This window comes from Thunnus maccoyii, chromosome 13 (assembly GCF_910596095.1).
Source record: "Thunnus maccoyii chromosome 13, fThuMac1.1, whole genome shotgun sequence".
NCBI classification, from domain to species: domain Eukaryota; kingdom Metazoa; phylum Chordata; class Actinopteri; order Scombriformes; family Scombridae; genus Thunnus; species Thunnus maccoyii.
The window spans coordinates 10,081,589-10,109,556 of NC_056545.1; the positions used below are offsets into that span (position 1 = coordinate 10,081,589).

The following is a 27,968-nucleotide window of genomic DNA, read 5'->3' on the forward strand; positions in this document are numbered from 1 at the left end:
CCACAGTAGATATGTTAGTATACTGTATGTGATATCAGAAGGATTACTGTATGTCTGAGTCCAATCAAGCCAGAAAACTGTGTTATTTGAATCAACAGGTCATATTATTGACTCATTTTAAAAATAAAAATAAAATCTTAAAAAAGTATTGAAATAAAACAAGATTTGCAGATGGACATGAAGTCTTCATATTTGTAGTTTTATTTATTAAATCAGAATATAATTTTCAGGATTATAACTAACAGTATTATAACATTTAGTTCATGTATGTACACACATACTGAAAATATTCCCTCATTCAATCTGCTTTTCTGGAGAGTGGCCGATCTTTTACAGGACAACATATTTTTCCTGCAGTCAGAAAGAACAAACTTCTTCCATATAACTTTAGTAAAACACAAATTAACTAAATTTCCTTGCAAACAATGTTTCTGAAGGATTTCATGGATACATCTGTGGATAAAACAAGCTCTTGTTCTACTATTTGCAGCCTTGAAACCAACTTCAACTACAGCAACATTATTAATTTCCCTTGATTAATGATTTATGATGAAAATTTTGGTGACTTTCCCAAATATCTGCGTCAACTTGGCATGTGAAATATTGCTAAAAAACATTATAAACTATGATTGCTAATCATCACAGTTTATTAATGATTATGAGTTTAGGAAGAATGCCTTCAGATTCAGGATTTAAATCAGAGTCAAGGGGAATGTCGGGAAAACATGGAGGGAAAATAAAACGTGAAGACATTTGATTTCTAAAATTCAAAACAGCTGTTAACTAGCAGCAGCTCAGCCTTTCTGATGTTTTTATTATTTAACGTGTAACCATTTCCCTCTACACCACATGAACACTAAAAACACTACTGCATGTAAATGAGGGCAGAAGAAAAGCAGCAAACCTTCATATCTGAGAAGCTGAAAACCATAAAATGGTTGATATTTTTTGCTAAATAAATGACTTTTATGGAAGGTGTTTTCAGTTCCTTTTCTGTCAATCGACTTTTAATGGAGTCACCGCACTACGTCAGACTGCTGAGATCAAGACGACCTCTGTAACAGCCTGGACCGTCACTGTGAGATAGAAGAAAACTTGTGAACTTTTCCAAAATCTCAGGATCAGTTTCAGAGTTCTCAACAGACATCAACACTGAAATTCACACAAACATAGAAATGCTTAAATGTACATGAAAATTCAGAAAAGTCAGCAGATACATTTGACGGGTTGGAATGTTGCCAAAAAAAAAAAAGTAGATTATCCTTCTCTTATAGATTTATGGTAAAAAAAGAAAGTATATCACTCACATTTTGGTGAAAATGACATGTATATGGTGCAGTAAATCAAGAAAAAGTGCTTAAAAAGAGATTTATTTAGCAGTATTTATGTGATTACATCTTTAATGTCTTAAAGTGTTGAGCCCCACTGGCTGTATTGAACATTTCTGATATTTTACAGTCTGGGTTTTATTCTCATAATTGTATCGACTCTGACTATGTGTCATAACTTTGCACTCGCCACCCCTGCTGTGGAGATTCAGCAAAACCCTACTGTAGTATCACAGCAAGCAGGTCGGGTCTCCTAAAGCTTCCTAAATAAACTTCAACTTTTATTTTACACAAATGATGTCACACGTTCCTGAGTCCGACCGAAAGTCTGCACAGAAATAAATCCCCCGGATTAGCTATTACAGCTAACGGGATAGGGATTTTCTTTTCTGGTGAAACTTACCAGAGTAGTTTAAAGTCAGACTCAGACAAGTGTTTGGATGATTTCTGTAAAATTTAAGTTTATTTGAAAAGCTTCAAGCTCTCGCTACTTGCCCTGATATGAGTTGTTTTTGTTTGTTTGTTTTTGAGTCTGTGTTTCGGACGGAGGTTGCGAGTGTAAAGTTAGCATAACGCACAGTCAAATGGCCACAATTAATAGAATAGGATCCAAAATAAATCTGCCCTCTGGCTCCAGACCCTCAGTACATATATTTCTTAGTTTGAGTGAAACCGCTTCCTGAGATAATTCATTTCAATGCGAGCCGACCTGAACCTTGAATAAAAGGAATGTGTACAACCCGCAATACACCAACAGCGAGCTTAACTAAGTGTCCATCGGAGCTGTGGATCATTTAACTATCAGGGGCTTCATAACATGTTGGAACTGATCCGTCAATTAGTTGCTGAAGTTCCTGATTCTCATGTTTACAGAAACTAAACTCTAACAACACTACACAGCTCTACATCACCAGAACGCAGTATATTTAACCATTAATGCCGTCTAACCTTCAAATATGATCAATGGAGATCAGTGTTATTTAGTCATCATTTAAAATCCAGATGTGTGATAGTCCAAAAACAATACAGAAGATGGAAGTGTTTTCTCTGAACGATCCTAACAGGAGGCAACAGGCACCAAACGACAAACAAACAGTAAGGCATCTGTATCATTTTTTCCCCTCGCTTGTGCACTTTGAATTTTCATTCTTTTAGTCCGCCTTTTTGTCTTTTCCTTCCTCGTCGTCCGTGTACTCTGTCGGCTCCTCTCCTGGTTTCAGGAGCTTGCCGATGTAGTCGTACTTGACTGTAATGGAGGGAAAAAAAAGGGAAAAAGTAGATGAGTAACAGCCTCAATGACACTGAACTATCAGACAGTTTCAAGGACCCAGCTGGAACAACCAAAGTCTCATTATCTCATCATCTTTCTATCATCTTACAACATCTGGTTCAGAGGCTGGAACCGAAGAGGGTTTCTCGCTTGATGAACGAGGCACTCACCGGTGAACTGAGTCTCCCACTCAGAGAGGCTCTCCTGCTGCATGGCGTTCAGGTCGGACAGGTCGTCGTGTTCGTCTTTCAGCGCCTCCTTCTCCAGGCAGAACGTAGCCAGACCTCTGGATGCATCTCTGCCTGCAAACACTCCATATGGCCCGTCTGCAAAACAGCGAAGACACAGAGAGCACAGTGTGAGCTGAGAGCACAACTAAAGTAACAGCAGCGATGGCAGCGGGTGCACAAATGCTATAAAACTATTGAACAGTGAACATCATGGGCTTTTTTTTTTTTTTTAAATGGAATTTTCTCTCTAGTAGCCTGATGTTGAGTCAACCAATTAATATCATAGGACCATTATATCACTGTCAGCAGACTGGATTTTAGTCACTAAGCTCCTCTTTTCTGAAAAATACAGACAGACAAAAGGAGAAGTTTGATGATATTCTATATTTTTTTACATGAGAAGACCGAGGCCAACAATGAATTGATCCAACTAACAAGTAGCCTATTGTCTGTCTGTACTAACTTCTTCCTCTGTCCTATCAACCTCCTTTGTTGTCCAAAAACATGACATGGTTCTTCATTGCAATGAACACAGCTGCTGTTATCTGTTTCGGGTCAATCTGACATAAACCAGCAGGATAGCTGCCAGAAACACTCACTAGAGCACCACGTGTGTATTTATCGGCAAACAACAAATGCACTGTTTACTCCTGTTTGAGTAACACAAAAAAAACTACAACACAGCTGTTTTAGGAGATCACTGAGTCCCTTTTACAAACTAAACCAAATTTTAAAGATTAACCATCTTCAGTTGGAACGAATGGGCTGGGAGGTGAAGCAGTTTTACAAGTTGTGATTCTGTCTCCTGTCCAGATATCCTGAAATGAACATGTCTTTGCTTGTTTTGTAATAAGAAAAACGCTTTATTTTGCATAAAAAAATAAAATAATACATGGTAATATCAATATAGACAAATATAGCTGATAACAACACTGTGAATTTTGGTTCACATTGTAACTCCAGATGTTACTGGGACAGAGTGTTAAACCACAATCATTTATGGTGTTGACCAAAATGTGTCTGTGCAACCAAGAAACAAAAACTGTCAAATTTGTAAACTAGTTTATTTATTCTTTGATCATTTAGTTTCTGATTTAAACTAAAATGTTGTCAGTTTTAGTATTTTCTTTAGATGAAATTTTTGTACAGCTGCTTCTGTTTAAACATTCACCATTTGAGACCTTTGACTCCTTCTCTTTAATAAAAAAAAAAGGTTTATTTCTCAGAATACTGTCTCATTTAGGTGTCACTGCATCACTTTTATATCTGTACCAAAACTCAGCAACCACAGTGGCACCAGTAACTAAAACTTTCCAACAATACCCCGAGCTAAACGCTGCGAGTTCAATAGTCTGGAACAGCCCGGAGTGTTTGAGTAAGACACTGAACTGTAGAGAAAATCTTACTAAGCTGAATTCCTGAAATAAAACAAACCCACGCAGGATTTCAGAGGCTTCAGAGCTGGGTGTGCTGTGCACTGAAACAACTTTGCATGACAGTGAGATATCATGTTGGTCAGAGGTTACAGGCAACAGAGGTTACGATCTGAGATTAGACGAAAACAGCGAGGTCTGACTCTGTGTCTGTTTCCAGGTAACAGAAATGTCCCAATGAACCACGGCAGAGCAGTTTTCAGAGAACTGTAGATGATGGAAAAGTTGTGACGCAGGCTTCACTCTCTCTAATAAAACCCTACATCGATTCAGCCTCCCTGCTGTTAAGTACAACAGATATGAGGACTCCTCTGACTGATCACACAAGTTTTGCTGTCTGCAGTTAAAGATTGAGCTCTGTGCTGTTTGTCAAGATGAATCAGATATTTTCCATCTATTCAAGTTTTGGGTTTGGTATGAATTCACACTTAGTTTAGAAGGCATTACATTGTCAGTCTGCTATCGGTCTCTTTATAGGAACAAGGGCTCTCATTTGACTGCTAGCAGGAAGAGAAAAGCCAGTATCTGAGCGCAGGTTTCATGGGCTTTATTGAAGCGTGCTGGCTGCATTAAAGTGATCCAACATTGGCTTTAGCATATAGCTGTTGTTGCTGTTGTTGATTCCCATTTTTCAAGTCTATGTTAAAATAATTTAACATTCCCTAGATGTTAATTTAGGGCTTCAACTAATGATCATTTCATTTTCTCGATGAATCAATTAGTTGTTTGGTCTACAAACAGTCAGAAAATGATGAAAAATGTCGATAATTGTTTCCCAAAGCCCAAGATGCAACCTAAAATGTCTTGTTTTGCCCCAACCAACAGTCCACAACCCAAAGATATTCAGTTTACTGTCATAGAGGACTAAAAAAATATATATATTTATCCACATTTAAGAGACTAGAAGCAAAGAATTTGAGCAATTTTTCTTTAAAAAATGACTCAAAACAATGAATCGACTAATCATTGCAGCTCTATGTAAATTAATAGAGTTGTCATTGCTACAAATGTTCCTCCGATCCCAAGAGCCCCCATCCTATCTTGATCCTAAATAAGGCAAAATCTGCAAACATGACTTCTTAAGTTCAGCTGAGGCTGATATGAGGCTTCAGATATCTGAATGGGCATGTGTGTCTTAGCTGGTATCTTTGCCATATTGTTTATTGAGATCCCCATTAGTTGTTACCAAGGTCACGCCAGTCTTCCTGAGGTCAATGTCAATGACATAAATGTAAGGATGCACCATCTGACTTTTTCAGTCCCGATACCGATACCTGGGCTTTGGGTATCGGCTGATCTGATACCAGTTTATTATAAATAAACTGTGTGGAAGAGACTGGGATCATTATTTTATGTGCGAGGCAACATCAAGCTTGACTTAAACATCACTTTCCTAACTTTGCAAAATGTAGCAAATAAATAAATACATATATATAAATTTACTGAATTGTTATTTATTAAAATGATGATATCCGATACAAGATTGGCCCATTGTCACCGATACCCGATCCAGCTATTTGAGTCAGTATCAGACTGATATCCAATATCAGTAACAGTATCAGTGCATCTCTACATAAATGTATAGGCATGCTTTCACATACATGCATTACATACCCCCCCCCCCCCCCCCCCCCCCAATTAAAACTCTATAAACATTACAAAAACCAAACAGTTTCAACACAACCATGTAAAACTCTTTCTCTATACATCTCTCACTATGTATACATATATATACACACACACACAAACACACATGCATACACACACATGCTTATTTGCACATACATACAGATTGCCATAGGTCCCTTAGAAGCTAATTAACATGCTTTTAAAGATGTAATGATTCTGTCCCAAGTAATATTGAAATTATTAACACCATCCCCTCTCCTATAAGAACATGTTTTTCACACAGAATATGTGACTATATGATCATTAAAGAGGAATTTCTTTATGATTTTACTTTTAGTCACTGTATATGCTGTTTTTAGTGGGCACAACTATCATTTTTGAGCTGTATCAAATATTTTTAGATAAAATGTGGGTACTTTTTGTCATTGTTGTTATTAGTGTCTTCAGTAGTTTTATTGATGTTAATAAATTGTCTTGTTTGTCTGTTGGGTTTTGTTGTTTTGGATTTGATTACACAATTGTTTTGCATTATGATGTAATGTGTACTTGTGTGGACCCCAGGAAGAGTAGATGCTACCTTGGTGGTGGCTGAAAACTAACTTCATTACTACGGAAGCGCATTCATATAAATACCTCATAAATCAACCAATTAATTAATTAATTAAGTTCTAGCCGGAACCACTTTTCCAAACATGGCGGCCAAGTAATAATATTAGACAATGAGTGACTCCACTTCTTCCATAGACGATCTCTGGTTTCAAGGCTCCTCTGTTGTGAGATGGGATCTCAGCTGGCAAACTAAAGGGGGTGTGGCGTCACCTTCCACTTACAAAAGTCAATTTAAAGTTATATTCCCGAAAAAGTACGCATGAATTTTGCTAATATTGTCAGTGAATTGCTATCGTCAATAAAAATGTTACAAAACAAACGGCCACTTCATGCTAGCTACCGTTGGTGACGTTGTGTTCGAAACAGAAGAAGAAGAAGGGTGACTAAACATTTCATAACACCGTACAGCGAACTGCTCGGCAGACGTTACCTGGCCCGTAAAACTTCTTCCCCCGGGTGACGTCGAACACTTTTCCGTTGACAGCCATGAGGATCCTCGGATTTTGCTGTCCATCGTAGGGCTTCAACTCTGCCAGGGTAAAATCTCTCTTTTTCAGTTTAGGCAGTGGCTGCTCCATCTCGCCGAGCTCCGGTGGTTTGTCTCCGCGGAAGATTTTGTACAAGAGGAACAAGCAGAGGCTGAGCAGGGTGAGGTTCAGCGGGGATGTGAAGATCTCCTGAAAAATACCACCAGAAGTTAATTCGCTTCCCTCTGCTTCAGCCATGTTGGGTTCTGTCTCCCCGGTTGTGTGTGTGCGTGTGTTGGGTGGGACTGGCAGAGCTCCTGAATCCTGAACCAATCCCTGTAGCGGCCTCAGAGGCGGCGGTTAACCCTTTGGACCAATCGGGCTCCTGTAGCTGCGTGCCAAAAGTCGATCGATAGAAATGTATTATTGTCGATAATTTAGGGCCGCAATTTACTGGAGGGCATTGCAAAAAGTCGGAGGCCTTATCTCATAAATACTGACTTACTATGTCAAAAATACGAGATCTCATAATTACGAGATATGGATCTCAAAATTATGAATTACTATCTCAAAATTATGAGATAAGATCTCATACTTACGATATGGATCTCATGGTTGTGGACTGTTGGTCGGGACCGTGGCTGTATCATAAGAGCTGGATAGGGCTCCGCCATTCATTCCTATAAAAGTTGTTCAGTGGCGCATCAAGCCAAAAAAGTCACTTCCCGCTATAAAGAAATTACCCTGATGGAAACATAGTGCGCACGCTCTATGGGCTGCATGTCCCCCTAGAGCATGCTCACTAGAGACTTCCACCAGCTAACTTCCGATTTAGCCCTCCAGCTAACTTGAATGGGGATAAAACAATTCAATCGTGCTGCTCTTCTAGACTTTCAGAGTATGATCGGATCAAATGGATCAAATTCTGATGGTGAAACGAGTCATTTCGTGGGGGTTGTGACACTCAAAAAAATGTATCAGCTGATTTACAGACATCTCTTTCACAATGTAAGTCTATGGGGAAAAATCTTTTTGGGCCAGTGTGCATCACGTGATGTAATTACACAGTTTGGCCGCTATGTCAAATTTCCTTCAAAGCCTGGCGCTGTTCCTATATTCAGTTCACTTTATGCATCCATGCAGCCTTTCAGACAATTTTTTCGCAGTGGCCACCCGCGGTATTGCAGCAAAAAATACCACTGCAGCTATGTCAATTATGAATCTTTCTATTATGCATTTTTGTTCCATGGAGGTTTTATATTTGTAAAACTTTCCTCAAGCTGAAAAAAGCTATTTAAAAATCTGTGACGTCATCACAATGTAAAGTCTATGGGCCAAGCGGGAACTTGTGGGCGGGGCCAGTGGGGGAGACACTACTGTGCATATTCAGTGGGCCGCACAACACAGAAGCAAACCCAGACGCTAGAAACTTTTTTTGGTGTACCATGGACGTATTATAAGAGCTGAATACAGATCTGCTGCTCAGCCTTGCAGCCAATTTTTCCCAGTGGCCACTTGCAGTATTGCAGCCAAAAATCCCCCTGCGGCCCAAAGAGCATTTTCCCCATAGACCACCATTGTAAAAGAGACGTCTGTAAATATTCAGAGGGCCGCACAACGTGGAAGCAAACCCAGAAGCAAGAAACTTTTTTTGGTGTATCCACCAGCCGAGCAATTCCTATAGGACTGAAAGGGCGCCATTTTTAGTCTGGTATCCAACTCTTATAATACATCCATGTGGCATATGCACCAGCCGAGTAATTCTTATACTACTGAATGGACGCCATTTTTAGTCCGGTATCCAGCTCTTTTAGTACATCCAGGGTATGCGCCAGCTGAACAATTCCTATAGGACTGAATGGGCGCCATATTCGGTCTGGTATCCAGCTCTTATAATACATCCACGGTCAGGACAGAACAAGACATTTGGGGATGTCACCTTGGGCTTTGGGAAACAGTTATCAACATTTTTCACCATTTTTTTGATATCTTATGGACCAATACACTAATTTATTAATCGAGAAAATAATCCACCATTATTGTTACATCATTTTTGAAGTGCAGGCTGTTGGTGGTAGTTTTTATGGATGATTTTGTTTCCCGTGGCACACGTTATCTTTTTCCCACCCGCATTCTGCGAAGGCCCGCCCTACACTGCCTCTGATTGGCTCTGACTCTGATATTCTTACCGTCACCCAACCATCTCACTCCTCATGCCTGAACCTAACCAATCGAACCAACGAAGACAACGAGTACTAGCCAATCAGAGTAGAGTAGGCAGAGTTGGGCGGGTCTTCACGGAATGCGGGTGGGGAATAGGCGCGCTGTCCTGCCCTGCTTCCAAACTTCCGGGGGATTGTCTCATGCAATTAGGGAACTTCCTCCTCCTGGAAACCGCCTCTGATGCCTTGGTTCCCACCCAAACAAACAAAGCTCAGTTGGAGATTTTTTCCCCCTCAGAAACGTTTAACAGCTCCGCGTCCAGCCAACTGATTCCCGTCAGCTGACTGGACTTTTTTTTTTTGGTAAATTCAAGCTTCTGTCAGCTAGAGACGATGTTGGCTAATCATTATCTATTTCTGTAACGTTTGCTTGTATTTTCAGCCATTGCGCAACAGTGGCAGCAACGGTAACCTAAGCTAGCAGCACCCGGCGCGGCAAGGCTGGGCAGAGATGACAAGCGGTTTGGCTTTTACCTTCTTTACTTTAAAACAGGCTCGGTAGGCACGGATTGACAGCTCCGGTTTGGCTCTTCAGATGCTGAGAAAGATTTGTTGAGTCAAGCTAGCTATCAGGTGAGTTTTCAGTATATCTTTCTGGTGCTGAAGTAACCGTTAAATTAGCTGAGCTCTCAAACCTCCATCACCAGTAACGTCAGGCTTGTTTTGACTATGTCATGTTTGTCCCAGTGAGGTAACTGGAAGACTCACAGCGGTATGTCTGCAGAGGAAATAGAAACTTCGATGTAACATTATCTCATCCTGTTACAGTTGAAATTTAAAGGTGCAACATGATAAAAAAAAAAGTACGCGCGATAAAAGTACACGATGTTACGTTTTACGTTTGCATGAAAATAAGCATTGGTTCACGTTTTTTTTTTTTAAAAAAAGTCTGTCTTAAAACAACAGTCAGGTGCCCAAATGAAAAGTGAAAGAGGTTTTCCTCGCTGTAATCATTCCTCCTGTTTACACTGGCTATCAAAATATCACCTTTGTGCTTTAAGTATAAGTAATGGGGGGCAAAATCCACAGTGTGTTCATACAGTCATTTTGTTCAAAAAATGTATGTAAATGTTGATCTGAAGCTTATATGTGGCTTCAGCAGTCTGAGTTAGTCATATCAGGTGGATATCTGCCACATTTACAGTCTTTTTGGCATCAAATTCCCTCTTTGTGTTTCCCTGTTGAGCTGCATTGGAAGTATAGTAATAAAAAGAGGAACTTTGGCACTAAAAAGACTGTAGCGTTGGAAAAATATCTACTCGATTTGAGTAATTTGGATGGCTGAAGCTTCATATCAGCTTCAGATAAACTTTTAAATCCATTTTTGTACAGAAGGACTACAGGGCCCCCATCACTTACATTGTATTATGAAGGATTGAAAAACCTGTTTTAATGTTAATTTGGGCTCCTGACTGTTGTTTTAAGACAAATGCTAATGCTTGTTGCTTTAAAATAAAATAGTTTTCCAGTAGTGCTAAAAAGACTAATTTGGCCAGTTAAAATTAATCTATATAATTACAGTATTTGATATGTCACCATCAGGTCCTTATCAGTTTTGTTTAGTTACTTAAACAAATACAGTTATATAACTTTTGTTTCCCCCAACTCGTACTATTATGAAGTGACAGTGTAAATGCTTTTTTGTTTCTGAACTGCTAGCCAACTATCAATTTAAGACATGACTCTGGTAGATTGTAACAGGAATTTACCATTATTATTATTATTATTATTATTATTAATTTATTTATTTTTATTTTTTTACATTATTAATCTTTTGCGGTCATCCAAATTAACAGTTTGGAAAAAGAGACTTTTGGTTTCTCTTGTATGATCTTTTTTATGAAGATTTTAGGGCTGCAACTAATGATTTTTTTCATTATTGACCAATTTTCTGATAGTTTTTTAAATTAATTGATCAGCCATTTTGGTCTATAAAACATTAAAACTGTGAAAAATGTCCATCACAATTTTCTAGAGTCCACGATAACATCATCAAATATCTTGTTTTGTTCAAACAACAGTCCAAAACAGTTTGTCATGTAATTCTCAAATCTGAGAACCTGATACCATAACATTTTTGGCATTTTTCCTTAAAAAAGGATTCACCATGTATCAAAATAGTTGTTGATGAATTTATCTACTACTAATCGTTGCAGCCCCAGGAGATACTCTTCAACAAGGGAGTTAGTTTGACCTCTGAAGTGTAAAAATACACAAAGTTATCCGCAGACACAACAGATGAAACTGACACAGATACAAGTAATCCCAGAAAATATAAGAATTTGGTCACTCACAGAAAATATGAAGTTAAGTTTTACAATTATTCTCAAAAAACGTACATTTGTTATCATTTTCAGTCTGTAAGTGATAGTTTTCATTTACTTAGGGAGGGTAAATTGTGTTTATGAATTTATCAGTGTTGTCACTCATCTGTTATGTTTCCTGTTTTGTCATCGCACAGCACACTGAGCAGCACAGCAGCTGCCTTGTAAGTTAACCACCCCTGCCCCCCCCTCCCCCTCCTGTTTGCTGCGCTGCGGTCTCGTCCTGAGCTTTTCCAAACTCTGTTACTATGAGTGCAATGCGCGTGGATGCCAAGGTTGTGATGCTGGGAAAGGAGAGTGTGGGGAAGACCAGCTTGGTGGAGAGATACGTTCATCATCGCTTCTTGGTCGGCCCGTACCAGAATGTGAGTGTCAGCTGCTCTGCTTCAATGCCCATGTCAGCCCGTTGCTGTTTCCCTCCCTGCTTGCTGCTTGCATGAAAGGCATTATTTTTATTTTTATCCCCCGGGTGGTTGTGGTAACGGAGGCTCAAGTCTGTGATCAACTTAAAGCATAAAAGCACTGATATAAACTAGGGATGCAGTAATGATTCGCTGTGTTTCTTTCAGCAGTTACTGCATTAGACAAGCATTTTTGTAAGAATCCTGCATATTAACATGTAAATCAGGACATACCTCCTCGTATTCTGTTTAAGTATGAACCATTTATAATTTGACAGTTGCATTAAGTGATACAGTAGATTCAGAAAGTGTTCAGACTTCTTGCACAATTTATTGTGTTAAATATTTTATTTAAGATGGATTAATAACCAATAATAAAAAAGACAAATGCAGAATGTTTTGCAAATTCATCAAAAGTAAAAAGCTAGAATCATTCACATAAGTGCTCAGTATGTACAAAAAAAATATAAAAATGGCAAGTTGTGGTTTTACAAAGAGTTATGTGCTGTGACTATTTCTTAGCCAGGTGCACCTACTTGCTGGAGTCGTATACATGTACTCATGTAACCGGGTTACTCAGAGGAAGCATGTCATGTGGGTGATTGGGGAACATGTATACATGCACTGTAGTGACCTGGTTACTGTAAGTCTGCATATAGAGTACATGCAGCAAAACAGGTTTCTCTCCTATCCCCAACCTTATATGGAAGCGTGGCTTACAGATTTAGTTATCGTATACCTGATAGAAGACACTGCTGCTTCCTGATTTTTCTTTTGTGAGACACAGACAGACATGTAGGAGCTCTACCTCGAAGCACGAAAGTGTCTGAATTTAATAGACGGTCGAATGTTCAGTGGTGGAAACTGACTAATTTAGACTTCTACAAGCTACTTTATTTTAGTTTCAGTTTTAGTCAGGTTTTGGATGCAGTTATTTTAAATATGAGGGCGCAATGCCCCATGTAACGGTCTCTTCTTTCAGTCAGCAACTCCACGCTGTGCTTTCTCTGTCTGCAGTCTGCTGTTGCACATGCTTACTTGTAAAAGGCTGATTACAAACCTGGTTATGCATACACATGGCAGAGAATTTGGCATTCTCCATGATAAATCTACCAGGTCTCTCTAATCCCCTACCGCAATTACAGAAACCAAGTTCCTCGTTTACATGACAGTTTAGAAATAAGCTTTCTTGAGGAAGCCGACTGTAACCCGGTCACTTGAGTGCATGTAAACGCACTGAGTGATTGAAGACTCCAGTAAGTCTCTCGCCTTGCCAAAATAGTTCCAACGTGTAACCCAGGCAAGCTGTGTTTTACCCTGCCTCCAGTCTTCAGTTTATTTTCTCATCTAACTAAGACAAAAAGTGAAAAAGCATATTTAAAAAGATGTCAAGTTATTCCTTTAAACCATACTTTCACCTTAACCCTCAGTTTTATATATAATATCTTAAACTTAAAGCAGTTAGAATATGATTATTATGACAAGAGGTCTGCAGTAGAAGAATTTTTCCTATGTGTTTGGATGATTAGAGGGTTATATTCCCTGTGATCTTAATACTTTGAAAAAACAACAAAAAAAATCACCTTCTGTTGGCATTTATGTGCAACATCTGCTGATTCACCAGTTCACTGACATATAAACGTAAATGAAAACAACTCATGACAAATGGACTCCAGATATCAGCACACAAATATCCGTCTAACGCTTCTCTATCCCATCTCCCATTAGTGCCCACTTAGACTGCGGTCTGTGAAAGTTCAGACTGAGAGTATCTGCAGTCTACAGGGACTCAACATCACCATCCCTGAGTGTCTGATGATTTACTAAACTTGTTTTCTCCTCCTGACAGACTATCGGTGCTGCTTTTGTAGCCAAACCAATCCAGGTGGGAGAGAAAGTGATTACCCTGGGAATATGGGTGAGTTGGAGGCTGCCTAATATGGATTCTGTTTACTGCATCGGTGTCACATCTAGCTTAGGTGGTGCCCCGGGCGAGAGCTGAGAATATGCCCCCGATAAAAGCCTAATAGCCAATTACATCACATTAGCTCCTCTTACAGTTTAATGAGCCGGCAGGAGAGAGCAGGACAGTGGTTCAGGAGGAAACATTTCCTCTCCAGGAGGCAAAAATCGACACCACCCCAAAAAATTAATGTATATTACTATTAGCAGTATATTAATATCTAGAAGATTATTATACTGAACTTCCCAAATGTATTATATTGCAACCTAAATATGCTTTTAAGGCAGAAGATGTTGGATTTACTTTTAAGGAGAGATGGAAACTCAGTGTGTACATGATGCGCACACAGTTAATTTAATGGAAGGGCTGCATCTAACAAGACTAGGTCAAAACCTAGTACATGACTGGACCGTGTCTGGTCAGTGTGGGAAATTGTGGCCAGTTCTTTACAGGGATAGTCAGTGGTAGTGTCTATAATGTGAATTCTTGGATATTAAATGTTCATCTGCAATTTTCTGTAGGGGTTCCAGTAATATTTGTTGTTAAAGTGTACTGAAGTAGCATCACGTGACATGGTTAAGCAACGTTTGAGTTTTATAAGAAATAAAAGGTTGTAAATACTTTTGCAAGAACAAAACTTTCCACACATATTTTAGGATGTTTGATTTGAATGAGAACTTATTTTAATTCTAATTATAACTATTCTAATTAACTATCTGATAAACTCCCCCTGCTCTTTCATCTGTTTCACTCTGCGGATGTCTCACTCTGTATTGAGTGTTTTGTCAGAGTGATGGTTATTTGGGGTGCTTTAACTGTGCGCTCACCCTCAGGCCTCTATGTGCCTCTTTCCTGCCTCTTTCCTGCCTCTTTCCTGTTTGATGATCATGGAGGCTCCGGTGGAAAAGTTTTGACAGCATTTTGGGTGCAAGTTCAGGAGGCTTATCTCCGCCCGATTCATTTTGAAAGAGAAACAGCCAATAGAGAAACTTCAACACTGGCCTGACCAAGGATGAAACTTCATCACTCACTCATGGACAATCGCCGTTATAGGGCTTGTCTGTGGCCGGTCCAGCCACAAAATGTGTTTCTGTTATTATTATCTGTTGACTTATTGTTTTAATTAGTTGATGAAAAGGTTGAGTTCTGTTAGTTTTATCAGTGTACGACTACATCGTGCGCTACAGTGCCACCACTGTACATACTAATACTCTCCAGCCATTTACATAAACTGAGAACAATCCTGCGGACACAACCAAGAATTTATTTTGATTATCCAGAGAAAATGCGGTTTTGAGATTTTCTTAAAAGTAAAAAAGTGAGCCGCTGTTCAAATGGTCTCACTGTATAAGCGAGGAATCTGTGTAGAGAAGAACAGAAGGCCAATCAGCATCACACAGCTGTATGTCAGAGGATTTAAATAATAAATGAAGGTACCTTTGTCACATATAGGGTGTTGAAAATGGTTGACTTGCAGCGCTTTCTCTCAGTTATGTGTTCACTTCTCTTTATATTTACCTTGATTAGACATGGAAAAGACAAAAATGTGAGATAAAAAAAAAAGCAAATCATGTAATTTTGAAGTAAATGTTAGCCAAGAGAAACTGTTGAGGTGGGGACATTGCTGCAGAGCTTTTCACACTGGGGATTACACAGCATTTAAAGCCTGCACAGGGGCTGTAGGAATGTTTACTGTTGTGTACCAGTGTAACATCAGATCTGAGATATACAAGGGCAGTGATGTTTAACCTTAAACGCATGACAACATTTAAGCTATTTAACAGGAAGTTAGGTGGAGTGAGTTAAACAGGAAACAGTTAGCATTCTTGTGTCTCTTCTCTCTTATCATTTCACCCTGGCTGTGTTTGTTATTCATACTAAGTATGATGTCAAATTGAGTATGTGGTGCGTTCCAACTGTGGATTTTGTGTGCATGAGAAATGCCCAGATGTAGGCCTATACTAGATTAGCAAGAATTTCTGAGTTTGTTCCTCAAGCTGTGCAGTGGCTGAGATTTTTAGCCAGACTAAAAGCTGTTGTAGTTTTTGCTCGAGGACTGTTCATATGTCAGTTTAGTAAGTTTCAATGTTTTTTCAGGTGAAAAAGTAACCATTCGGATTCCCAATATGTTGTCAGTTTAGTAGTTTAGTGTAGTATATATTACACTAGGCGATTTCAACCACAGCCTCTGTCTTCATGTCGATGAATCTCAACTTCTGTTCTCCTCTCTCTCTCTCTCTGTCTCTGTCTCTCTCTCTCTCTCTCTCAGGACACAGCTGGATCAGAGCGCTACGAAGCTATGAGCAGAATCTACTACAGAGGAGCCCGGGCAGCCATAGTCTGCTATGGTAAATGAATACTTATCCTTATCATGTTACATGGAGAGCTATCAGGTGTCATTACTCAGTCTCTGGTAGTTAAAGTCACTTTCTGTGCTTTTTTTTAATGGAGAACTGAACATTGTGCCATTAATACGTGATGTATTTCGGATAAATGTTTTATACATGCTGTCAGTTTGTTAAATAGCCAACCCCGGTGTCTGGTTAGCATTGGTTTTGGCAAGTTGATACATTTAAGCTGATTTTTCTTAAGCTGAGTGTGCAGAGATTTGGACTCTGCTCAGTTTCAGCCAGTTAAACCTCTAATATGTCTCTTGCTGCACCGTAGTGAACCTCCTCAAAAGTGTAACTACTCGTTGGAGCTACGGTGGCTACAGAAATACAGAGACTGCAAGAGCTGTTATTAGTCAGCTTGGGTTGCTTGTGTTTTTGTCTCCAAGGGGGCGTATCATGCACATTTCCAGATCTATATTTTTATTCTGGGGCTCTACTGGAATATCTTTGCATGATTTACTGTTAAAAAAAAACTTGTTTATCTTATACTGGCCCTTTATGCAGCTCCTCAGTTCAGCCTCAGACTGCAACAGGCCGTTTCAGCTCCTGTCTCTTTAAGGCCCCCCTCCCGATGAGCCCACTCTGTTCTGATTGGTTAACTGCCAGGAGCTGCCCCTCGGCAGACTTCCAGCAGCTCCTGAGGGTTATGTAAACAAACAGTAGTAAGATTTCACGTCTTTTTCTCATTTCTTTTACTCGAAATGGAAACTTCTCAAATATATTCATACATATTCGAGCCCGAATCCAGTGCGAAATATGCGCGTTGACATCATGAGCGACCCATGCAACAATCTTAGCAACAAAGGTTACAGAACAGGCGGCTGTTTGTGGGAATGTGCGAACAATCTCTCGTCATCACGAGGAGGAAGTAGAGGTAACACTGCAAACGGAGCAGTCAGAGCAGGTGGAAGCCCTGGCTTTGACTTGCAGGGAGTATTTTACATACGCTCACCTCAAGGTTTGGAAATTTGACCACGTTTAACATCCATAACATCACAACAGCATCAAAATAACCAATATCACAAAAAGCATATGTCCCCATTAAAAAGTTTTAAATGCGGGCAGAGTCGGTTGATAGTGAAGACAACCTGGAGCAAGTTGAAGAGAGGCTGAGTTATCTTCTACTTTTCAGTAACAGACATCTCATTTGCAGACCTTCTGCTCACTGTGCCCCCTGCTCTCTATGACAGTGAATGAAAGCACAAAAACACAATGACTTTGGCTTTGCATAGCAGTACTCACCTATTTCTAAGTGAAACTCTTTGCTCTCTATTACAAAGTAATTGAAAGAAAAATTCTATCCCGTACAGTTATTATCGGGAATATAATAAAAACACAATATAACCTCTTCATGCATACAGGTGAAGTCATATGCTGAACTAAAATCTATGTCACTGCATCAAGTATAAATCCATCTTCAGTCTAAAGAAGTAACCGTGTATCGCCCAGCACTTATTTGCTATTTACAACTTATTTTAGCTGAGAGATAGAGAGGAGTCACAGTTAAATATCCCAGATCTCTCAATACATCAGAGCTGAGAGTCGAGGCTGGATGTAGAATGAGGTGAGACCCTGTGAAAATGAATGAGTGCACCAGCATCGAGAGGGAAGATCAGACGAACACTGTGAGGCTGAGATCAGAGCAAAGAGAAAAAAGAGGAAGAAGAATCACAGAATGATAAGACATAGAGGGTCTTGATGATGCTAATAAAATGTTTATCCATAAATTTGTACACTGAGAATACATCTCACTGGTTGGTGGACTTCACATCTGTTGTTACCTGTTGTAACAAAAGATGTGCTCATCGCATTCCTGATCTGCTACCAGGTTAAAGCTTGCTGCACATTGTCTGAATGGTTTTTTTTACGTCTCTGTTTGTTTGTTCCACATTGGGGAACTTTGTCTCTTAAAAAATAGCTAATGGCATTTTCCAGTGTATTACTCACACTGCTGTCATGTTTTATTTAACATCTTCTTTTGTGTCCACTGGTCTTCTTCTTCTTTACCTTCTGTGGATTTTATTTTACCACTGGTTTCCATCCTGTTGTCTGTTTTATTAGGCATTTTGTTGTTTTGTTTGTTTTGTTTTTCATACCTCATCTGCTCAGTGGTACATCTATCACTTTACTCACCAATGTAGAAACATTTCTGAAGTGCTGATAATTGCTGGATTGGTTGTGTATTGTGCTCTGTGCTGTACACATGGTTGTGTTTATATACGTACTGTTTGGTGAGGAGAGCACTGAAAAGACTGTTGGATACTTAATGTCTGACTTCTGTCGATGACTAAAAACTCAGTTGTGTTTGATTTTCAGATCTGACTGACAGCAGCAGCTTCCAGAGAGCTCGGTTCTGGGTGAAAGAGCTGCAGAACTGCGAGGAGGTGAGAGAGCTTTTCCTGTCTAAAGTTTAATGTAATATAGCTGAATGATTTTATATGTGTCATGAATAGTTACAGGACAGTTCCCCTACACTATCGTAAAATACTGTAGCTTCTTACCAGTTCATGAGACTATAGTAAAAAAATATGAGAGCAGTATTTTCATTCATTTAACCTTTATTTAATTCTTGAGGAGTCATTTGGGGCATGCCCTTATTTCCAATGATGTCGAGACTACAATTAAAACAGAATAAATACACACAAAAAATAATTAACAAGAAAACAAACATCAACAGAACAACAGAATCATGGTTTTAAAGTGACCTATAGGTACAGTTGTGTTAAATTAAATGTGTGTTGTAAAAATCTTCCAAGTGTGTGCAGCACTAAAACTAAAAGTAGTTTCCCAAATTTGGTGTTTGCACGCAGGGTTTTGAGCATTAGCCAATCACTTGAATGAGTCAAATAATGACTATAGGACCATTTAAGGAAGTGATATATGTTGGCAAGTTGCCTTTAAGGGCTTTATAAATAAGTAGAAACCAACGCCTGCCATGTGTTACAGTTAGAGATGCCAGTTAAAGTGTATGACTAGATTTCTTTTTGTTTTTTTGTCTGTGTTGTGTACTGCAGCACTGTAAGATCTACCTGTGTGGCACTAAGAACGACCTGATTGAAGCAGATCGGAGCCTGCGCCAAATCGATTACCACGATGCTCAGGACTTTGCTGAAGGTGATTAGAGTCTCACTGTCATAAATCTGCCTTTCTATACTGGTTCTCTGGCCTGATTGGCCTGATGTGTTGAACTGCGGATATGCACAAAGGATTGCATGTGAATGTAATCTCTGTGTTGTGATAGCAGCCTGGTCAGAGGTCTGTTTCAAATAAAGAGTCAGTTGTTATTAAAGTACAGCGCTGTGTGTAATTAACACACACACAATATAATTACTATCATAATGTCCACTCTAAGATGTCTGCATCATTACATTAATTATTTCCTTTGTTCAGCAGAGGGCTGCCAGTTTGCGTTTTTTGTTTGTTTGCAAGCTTTAAAAAAAACAATTAGTGTGATTAAATGCATAACATATCAACATGGTTATTTTAGTATCATTTGTGAGTGTGCACTTATTTGTTTATTCTGTATATTATATAAGAAATCAGTTTAGTAATATTATACCCCCATTTTAAGACTTTATTAAAACTTAATTATGGCTGCAACTAATGATTATTTTAATTTCCCATTAATTGGTCATTTTCTTGATCATTTAATTACTTGTGCAGTCTATGAGATGTCAGAAAATGGTAAAAAAAAAAGAAAAAAACTGTACCAAGCAATATTTTGATTAAAATCATAGAAGAATTTTTTTTTTAAAGTTGCTGATTGAATTTCTTTCGATGGACTAATTAATTGATCCACTTATTTCGGCTCCAACCTTTGCTTATTTTTACATTTTGCTGGCTTTTTTTTATACTGTTGGACATATTGTATAGTTAGACAGGGTGTGTTGTTTTGTTTTTTCACCGACAGGTGAGTGTGCTTGTTTGTTTACAGTTTCAGCCATAGTTGTAACTCCTTCCTCAGAAGTGTCACAGGTTGTGGTGTGATGTGGTTAAGCAGATGGTCAAATACAGTCCCACTGTTGCCTGTTGTGTCTGGGGCAGTTATGTTGCCCCTTCATTCTGGTTTATTATCTGACAGCGTACGTCACACCACCATCTGTGAAAGTGTCTGTTGAAAGGGGCTGAACTGCAGCCAAAAAGGTCAAGGTAAACAGACAAGTCCTCATGTCTGTCAGTAGTAAATGGCTCACAAAGCTGTATCTCTGAAACCAGATTTATCTTCTTTTTTTTCTTCCTATACTCATGTGTTTGAATTTTACAAATACTGTTAAGCTATGGAAAAAGATACCGAAAAGGAAACCAGGTTTTCCATTTACATGAACATTTCTGAAGGTGCTGCCCCAATTTGGGAATAATTTGAGCAGTACCTTGATGTTACTAAAATGCTTTTAAATGCCCTGAACGTTGTTAAGGGTAATTAGGAAATCTGTGACTTTTATCAGCCTCTGCATGTGATTAGTGTGAATTGCACATTGCACAACTTGTTTCGTGCTTCAGCGTGACTGACATTTAACCTTATTGTTTTGGTCTGATTTCACAGAGATTGGGGCGCAGCATTTTGAAACCTCCAGTAAATCAGGAAACAATGTGGGTGAGTCACAACTTCTGTCATCTGCGTTTTAGCACGGATGATTGGCTCAGATCACAGCTGTATTTAGTCACGGGCTGTCGATTCAGGAAGTGGGAATCCCTCAGAATTCTGATATTGAAAAATGTTGGCACGTTTTTAACCACATAAACAAACCTGATTATAGTAATAGAGGTAGATTTATGAATGGGACAGCAGAGAATGGTCTGGCAGATGCACAGTCAGTTCCTAAAGAAAGACACTCTGATGCCAGTGCAAGGTATGTAGGATAGTAAAACTGACAGACAAGAAAAATTAGTAATCGACACACCTGTTCTTACATTTGAAGGATAGTCTTGATTGATTGCCTCAATAAATAATCACTGAAACCTGTCTAGTTAGGCCAGTTTGAACCTCTGTTAGGCAGGTTTACAGTCCTGTCATGTCTGAAAAAAGCCATGACGAACATTTATATAACTGAAATCAAAGTCTGAATAAGAAAAAGCTGTTGATTAAAAAACAGATAGACGATGTTACACATTCACTTCTTGAAAAGGCCAATCAGGGTATGGGGACATAGATGTAGTTCAGACTTAACAAGTCTTAACATTTAGTTGAACTTCTTCAAATAAGCTTTAAACCTAAATACATTCATGTGCAATATAATTATCAGCAGTATATATTGTATGTGTGTGTGTGTGTGTTTGTATACTGTATATGGAAATGAAATCACGAGAACTGACTATTTGGTAGGATTGAGAGAGGTTGCTCTTTGGCAGTATTCCTATGACCCTTGAGTGATTATGAAAATGAAATTTCTAAGAAATGTAAGACATGAGTCAAAGTGAAACAAAGAAGAGATTGTCCTCTTCAAGAAGAGACCATTTGACAGGAAGTAGAGGGCAAATAGAAGAGGATGATTGCTGATGAGGTATTTTATTAAAGCCCACAGTGTACTCTTAACATGTAGATAGAGACAACTTTAACACAGTAAATTAAGAGAAGGATCTTACTAATCACAGAAAATAACCCTCAGTGTGTGCTCTTCAGCCAGTTAAATCATGAGAATCTGACCTCAACGACAGAAGCTAAAAGGAGAGCAATCAGCAGGACATAATCCTTATAATCACACTAGAAATATTGTCAAGGATAACCTGTTTTTGCGCAGAGGTGACCAGTGTGTGTATTTCCTCACTGAGAGCCTGCCATACATTTCTGTACACTTCAGAGAGCATCTGATTTTGATTATGTTGCAAGTTTACCGCACTTGCATCCTGTCATAACCTGAAAAGGGCGTTTTTAAGTTTCACAGATCAGAAAAGAAAAAAACACAGACACTCGACTGCATTTCACCAGTGATCATGTTGTTTCAGTGTGTCTCTTTGTCAGACTCTATTTTTAATTTGCACACTTTCTCCTCCAGAGCTCGAGGCATTTCAGATTGGAGGAGGGATTGTACATAATAGACTGTGTTGAATCAGAACTTTTTTTTGTATTTTGAAATGTAGTTCATTTTTAAGATTATTTGATGTCTGTTTATACAACTTCACTCACACTGTTATACAGTGCTGCTTGAAAGTTTGTGAACCCGTGAATGTGATCAGATTTCCATTCAAGCCCTAAAACTAGATAAAGAGACATCAATTAAACAAATGAGACAAAAACCTTACACTTGTTTTATTTATTGAGGAAAATGATCCAATGTTACATATTTGTGCGTGGCAAAAGAATGTGAACCTCTAGGATTATCAATTCATTTGAAGAGGAAATTAGAGTTGGGTGTTTCAATCAAGTGTGAGTCTGGGAGGCCCTGCCTTAATTAAAGAAGAGAAATCTGGGTCTTCAGTGTGAAACTCTGAGCTTCACAACACAGGTTTGTGGAAGTGTGTCATGGCTCGAACAAAGAAGATTTCTTAGAAGAAGAGTTGCTGAAACCAGGCTGGAAAGAGTTTGGACTCCACCAGTCAACTGTCAGGCAGATCGTGTACAAATGGAAGACATCCAACACCATTGTTACCCTCCCCAGGGGAGGTCAAACAACAAAGATCACACCAAGAGCAGATGTGTAATAGTCCAGGAGGCCACAAGGGACCCCAAGGTAACATCTAGGACACTAAAGGCCTCTTGTGCAGTGGTTACAGTCAATGCTCATGAGTCCACCATCAGGAGAACATTGAATATCAATGGTGTACATGGCAGTGTTACAAGGAAAAAATCCACTTCTCTCCAAAAAGAACATTTCCGCCGTCTACTGTTTGCTCAAGACCTCGTGGTTGGAGAAATGTTCTGTGGATGGATGAGACCAAAATCGAACTTTTCGGCTTGAATGAGAAGCCCTATGTTTGGCGATGAGCAAACACTGCATCCCAACATAAGAACTTTAACCCATCTGTGAAACATGGTGGTGGTAGCATCATGGTTTGGGCCTACTTTGCTTCCTCTGGACCAGAACGGCTTGCAATCATTGATGGAGCTACGAGTTCTGAGTTGTACCAGCACATTCTGTAGGAAAATGTCAAGGTATCCATCTGTGAACTGAAGCTTAACAGAAAGTGGGTCAAGCAGCAAGAAAACAGCCCTTAACACACAAGTCACACTCCCAAAGTGTGGTTAGAGCAGAAGAAAGTTAATGTTATGGAATGGCGAAAGGAGTCAAAGTCCTGACCTTAATCCTATAGAAATGCTGTGGAAGGACCTGAAGCATGTAGTTCATGCAGAGAAGCCCACCAACATCCCCAAGTTGAGACTTTTCTGTAAGGAGGAATGTGCTAAAATTCCTCCAAGCTGATGTGCAGGGCTGATAGACAGTTACCGGAAACGTTTGGTTGAAGTTATTGCTGCAGGGGGGTCGCACCAGTTACTGAAAACAAGGATTCACATACTTTTTCCTCAGACAAATATGTAAGATTGGATAATTTTCCTCAATAAATAAATGAAAAAGTTTGATGTTTTTGTCTTTATCTAGTTTTAGGGCTTCTGTAAAAATCTGATCACGTTTTAGGTCATATTTATGCAGAAATAGAGAAAATTCTAAAGGTTTCACAAATTTTCAAGCAGCACTGTACAGTTACTGCATGCAGCACAGATCTACTGTTAATGAGCTATTAGGAATGTGAGTGAACTAGTTATTATCAGGTCATGATGTGAGAATGAACTGATTGAAATGAAACTGACAGGCCTCATTCTGTCTTTGCCAGATGAGTTGTTCCATAAAGTTGCTGAGGATTACAACAACACTGCCTTCCAGTATATGACAGGTGAGTGTTTCATTCACGTACACTTAGTTTGTATAAATGCTCTTTTGGGGTTTTATCTATGGATGCTACGCTGTAGCCATCATGTGCCCCCTCAAAGATATAACTGCATGCCGGGACTACGGTGGCCAAAGAGATACCACGCAAAGACAGCAACAAATGTATTTGGTCAGCCTGGGCTGCATGTGTGTTCTTGTACAAGTTTCAGATGCCAATGGAGATTATTTATAGTGAAGACAACAAGTTGAAGCAAGTTGAAAAAGGCTCATTAATTGGCTGCTTTTCACTAAATGCCAGAGTATGCCTGAAAGAAATTGTTCTTAAAACTTGTCTTATGAAGACGTCAGAAGGCAAATGTTATTTATAGCTGTCAATAGCTGAAAAGGGTTAGTTTGCAGCATACTGACCCCTTTAAACATGCCTAGCAAAGCCATCTCCACCACAAATATTTTGCTCACTGTGATCACCCCTCTTTATCACTATAAATTAAAACTATCTGTGAAAGGACTGCTGTTATCCCCTTGTGTCAAATATAAACCCAGCTTTACTCTCAATTCACACAATTTGAAGGGCTGTTTTATACCAACTAATGGTGCGTTGAAAGAGTTAAGCTTCGTCCATAACTTAATGAAACCACTGTGGTACAGTGGGGCTCCTGTCACATATATTACACCCATATTTTGAGACACTTTAGAATGTTGAAAAGTAGTGAAAAAAAATAGCACTAGTACAGGAAATGGGCAGAACAAAATGGTTTCCGATTTAGATTGCTTGTTATGTACAAGCCATCCAGCTGTCGAGATCTGAAAGACATTACAGGATTGAGGATGTATTAACTGAGTCACCAAGTTTTGGGGGGGGGGTCATAGATGGTGGTTAAATAAGGTGGTCTAGCTGAAATATGTGGACCAGAAGCAGTATATATACAGGAAATAACAGGGGACTAAAATTGATCTCTGGGGAACACCACGGGTGAGGGGGGGCAGATATACCCATTACTCCAGAGAGTCAATTAAAAAAATGATCAACCAAAATTAAAACATAAAATTACTTAAATACATGTGAGGAAATGTGTAAATATCTGAGGGAGGGAGGTGGGTGGCTGTTTTGCTCAGCTTTATAGAAAATCTACCTCCAGAAACTGATCCCAAACCTGCTAAATACTGCTAAAGATTCTGAACATAAAATTTCTTCCTGTGTTTCAGCAGAGGAAACAGGCGTTGACTTGGGCCAGAAGAAAGACTCATATTTCTACTCCTGTTGCCATAACAACTGATCCTGAGCAGCAGGAAGGGAGACAGAAGAGGTCACCTTCCCTTGGCTGGAGTAAAACCTGGATATGCTGGAAGGGTATTGGATAACTCGGCTTTGGATCTGGTATCCAAATCACAGAAAAAGAAATCAAGCAGTACTGTTTATACCTTGTTAGATATGTTTATTTCTTTTGTGCCATAAAGAACTGAGGACAGCGGATTTTACCCGAAGAGGATTTACAACTGCTGCAGCTGTTGTTGGGTGGAGAGCCATTTAAAAACCAACACACACACTTTTTATCCAGTTATGTCCTGTGTTTTGTCCCCATGTCAACTAGTCATCTTTCTTCTGTAGCTCTGAGCTGGACCATGGAAGTAAACATATCCCTAAACACTGCAGTGATAAACAATCGGAAGCTGCGCTGTGGTTAAAAGATGACCTGCATTGGAGAAGAAGTTAAAGCAATGCTGACGAAAACACGGACTAGCGGAGAAAACTTGAATGAGGCTGTTGATTGCTGTAGCGAGCGCAGTGCTTCAGGACGGTGAATGTTTTGTTTACAATAGTTAATTTTTGTTCACCTTCAACCCTGAGAACAGAGCAGCTGTGACTCATTGTAACATCCTGATGTGAACTCACAGGCTTTTTGTTGAATTTTGTAAGATAAAGGCTGAATGGGCCCTCGCTGGCCCTATTTGACACACTGGTTTGGCTCGCACATCCTTGTTGAAACCTACACAAAGTTAAGTAGGATATAATATGTCAAGGAACAAAACACTCCTCCCTCCCTCTAACTATGTTCTCAACCAAATATAATTGAGATTAATCCTAATTATACCTTTGCAAATTTGGTCTAACAAATGAAATGATACCAATGATCTTTAAGAAGGCCTTTATACCTGCAGTAGAAATGGCAGGACTGTGTGTGTGTGGTGTGTGTGTGTCCAAAATCAACCTTCTGAACTTCAGCTCCTTAATGTTTACCACAGCGTTTGCCATGTAACAGCATGTACAACATGTATCTAGTACATCATCTTTTTTGCACCATAAGCTATGATTCTGTCAGAAGCAAAACAATAAGCTGATTTTAGGTGACAGTTACTGAAATTCCTACATCTTTGTCATCAAATTGCATGGCCTAAACTGACTGAAAGAAAATTTTGAGGACAGTTACTTTTCTACCTTTAAACTCTAAATTTTCTATTTTGTAATTTCAAATGCATATTACACATCTGGAAATATGACTGTCACATTTTCTTTCAGTCTTTTCTAGCAGTGAGGGCGAGCTCAGAAAGGTTTTAGGAAAAACTGAAGGCTTCACCACTTGTTGACGGTGAGGAACTGCAGATTTCACCAACAGGAAAAAGCTTTGTGGGTAAATGTTGTAATATGGCACAAACTGTCAACTCTGTGTTCTCAGAACAATATTTACAGCTATATTTAACATATGTAAAATCTACTCAAGTCACTAATTTATTGCCTTTTATGTTGTGCTGCCAGACAGACATGTGGAGAGATAAATGGACACATGTTGCTGCTTTGATGTTTTGATCCTCCACTTGTTGATAATTTGATGCACAATATTTTTAATGAAAGTTGTTAACGAGAGACCGGTGTAAAGTACAAATATGTTCTGGAAAAATTAAAATCTTCTTGAAAGAATGTTTCAGAGTTCTGATAGACCTTAAATTTTGTATGTATTTATCCACAATTTAAGTTTTTTTGCCCTTGTGTATAATATCTGACCTTTTTATGCAAAAAGTGACAAAATAATTGCAATATACTGTATGTTAAATTGTAAAAATTTGTTCAGTGTATCGCAAATCATCACAAATCTTTGCATTAATGCATCATTGCCTACAAAACTGAATTTGTGACATGCTTAAAACCTTTTTTTTTTGTATTCAGTTTTTTATGTCCTATTTGCAGATAATTTTACTGGTTTCAAATCGCTCATGACCATAATAATCTCATCTCATGCATCCCGACCCTGAAAGTTAAAAAAAAAAAAAAAATTGTGCCTCAAACAGGATTTTACCATGAGTCAAATTTAATCCCTTGAAACCAGCAAAAACTGTCACTAAAACAAAACAAATCGACTTCATATATCTCATCCTGTTCAGTGTGAACACAAGGGGAAGTCACCTGTGAGCTTGTGTTTTACAATTAAATGTTGTAGTTTTAGATTTAGTCCATCACCTGTGATTTAATTGCCAACCATTTTCAAAATCTTTTCCAGGTTGAGAGCATTTTCACAAATGTCCTCGGTGGTGCATTCAGGGACGCTCTGATATGTGAGAACTGATTATCACCAGTCAGAAAGCGGTTTTCATACAGTAAAGAAACGAGGATGTATTGAAAATGATAAAACACTAAATCTAGAAACTTAAAATATGCTAAAATAAAGGTAAAATGGTACAAAAAAGAAATCTGGAAACTACTGACAACTCCCTTTAGTTTTTTTTTTTTTTAAGGACAAATTGAAAAGATAAAATAATTTTCTAACTGGGACGTGTTCAGCAGTGTCGTTCTCACCACCAATAAAATAAATACATCGTAAATCATTTACAGTATTGAAAGTTGAAAGAAATTTGAAAAATCCTTTTTTTTTGGTGCAGCAC

General features: G+C 38.8%; 2 protein-coding genes across 6 annotated transcripts; one reads left to right on the forward strand and one right to left on the reverse strand.

Moving 5' to 3' along the window:
* Positions 1–178: 178 nt before the first annotated feature.
* pgrmc1 (progesterone receptor membrane component 1) lies at positions 179–7,718 on the reverse strand. Of its 2 annotated transcripts, XM_042430577.1 has the most exons (4): positions 7,566–7,718; positions 6,930–7,176; positions 2,769–2,924; positions 179–2,574 (listed from the first exon to the last, which is right to left on the reverse strand). In XM_042430577.1, the coding sequence occupies exons 1-4, from the start codon at positions 7,638–7,640 to the stop codon at positions 2,480–2,482; spliced, it is 573 nt and encodes a 190-aa protein (XP_042286511.1). In that variant the 5' UTR covers positions 7,641–7,718; the 3' UTR covers positions 179–2,479. The 2 variants fall into 2 exon arrangements, with proteins under 2 accessions (XP_042286511.1, XP_042286512.1); XM_042430578.1 differs by lacking the exon at positions 7,566–7,718 and having other exon boundaries at positions 6,930–7,311.
* Positions 7,719–8,916: 1,198 nt separating this feature from the next.
* Positions 8,917–27,893, forward strand: rab24 (RAB24, member RAS oncogene family). Of its 4 annotated transcripts, none has more exons than XM_042430575.1 (10): positions 8,917–9,491; positions 9,682–9,761; positions 11,650–11,877; positions 13,763–13,831; positions 16,146–16,224; positions 18,586–18,653; positions 19,284–19,383; positions 20,813–20,863; positions 24,037–24,096; positions 25,299–27,893. In XM_042430575.1, the coding sequence occupies exons 3-10, from the start codon at positions 11,761–11,763 to the stop codon at positions 25,367–25,369; spliced, it is 615 nt and encodes a 204-aa protein (XP_042286509.1). In that variant the 5' UTR covers positions 8,917–9,491; positions 9,682–9,761; positions 11,650–11,760; the 3' UTR covers positions 25,370–27,893. The 4 variants fall into 4 exon arrangements, 3 of the variants coding, with proteins under 3 accessions (XP_042286509.1, XP_042286508.1, XP_042286510.1); XR_006099528.1 differs by lacking the exon at positions 8,917–9,491 and having other exon boundaries at positions 9,663–9,761; positions 25,299–25,443; positions 26,611–27,893; XM_042430574.1 differs by lacking the exon at positions 8,917–9,491 and having other exon boundaries at positions 9,663–9,761.
* The last annotated feature ends 75 nt before the right edge of the window (positions 27,894–27,968 follow it).

Bases quoted from the DNA above. Each gene is read 5' to 3' on its own strand.
- rab24 (XM_042430575.1), top strand. From the start codon at position 11,761: ATGAGTGCAATGCGCGTGGATGCCAAGGTTGTGATGCTGGGAAAGGAG. The intron at 18,654-19,283 runs GTGAGAGAGCTT...TGTGTACTGCAG, and splicing joins AGCTGCAGAACTGCGAGGAG to CACTGTAAGATCTACCTGTG. The intron at 20,864-24,036 runs GTGAGTCACAAC...TGTCTTTGCCAG, and splicing joins TAAATCAGGAAACAATGTGG to ATGAGTTGTTCCATAAAGTT.
- pgrmc1 (XM_042430577.1), bottom strand. From the start codon at position 7,640: ATGGCGGAGCCCTATCCAGCTCTTATGATACAGCCACGGTCCCGACCA. The intron at 7,177-7,565 runs GTAAGTATGAGA...GGTATTTTTCAG, and splicing joins ACAACCATGAGATCCATATC to GAGATCTTCACATCCCCGCT. The intron at 2,575-2,768 runs GTGAGTGCCTCG...CCTCCATTACAG, and splicing joins GTGGGAGACTCAGTTCACCG to TCAAGTACGACTACATCGGC.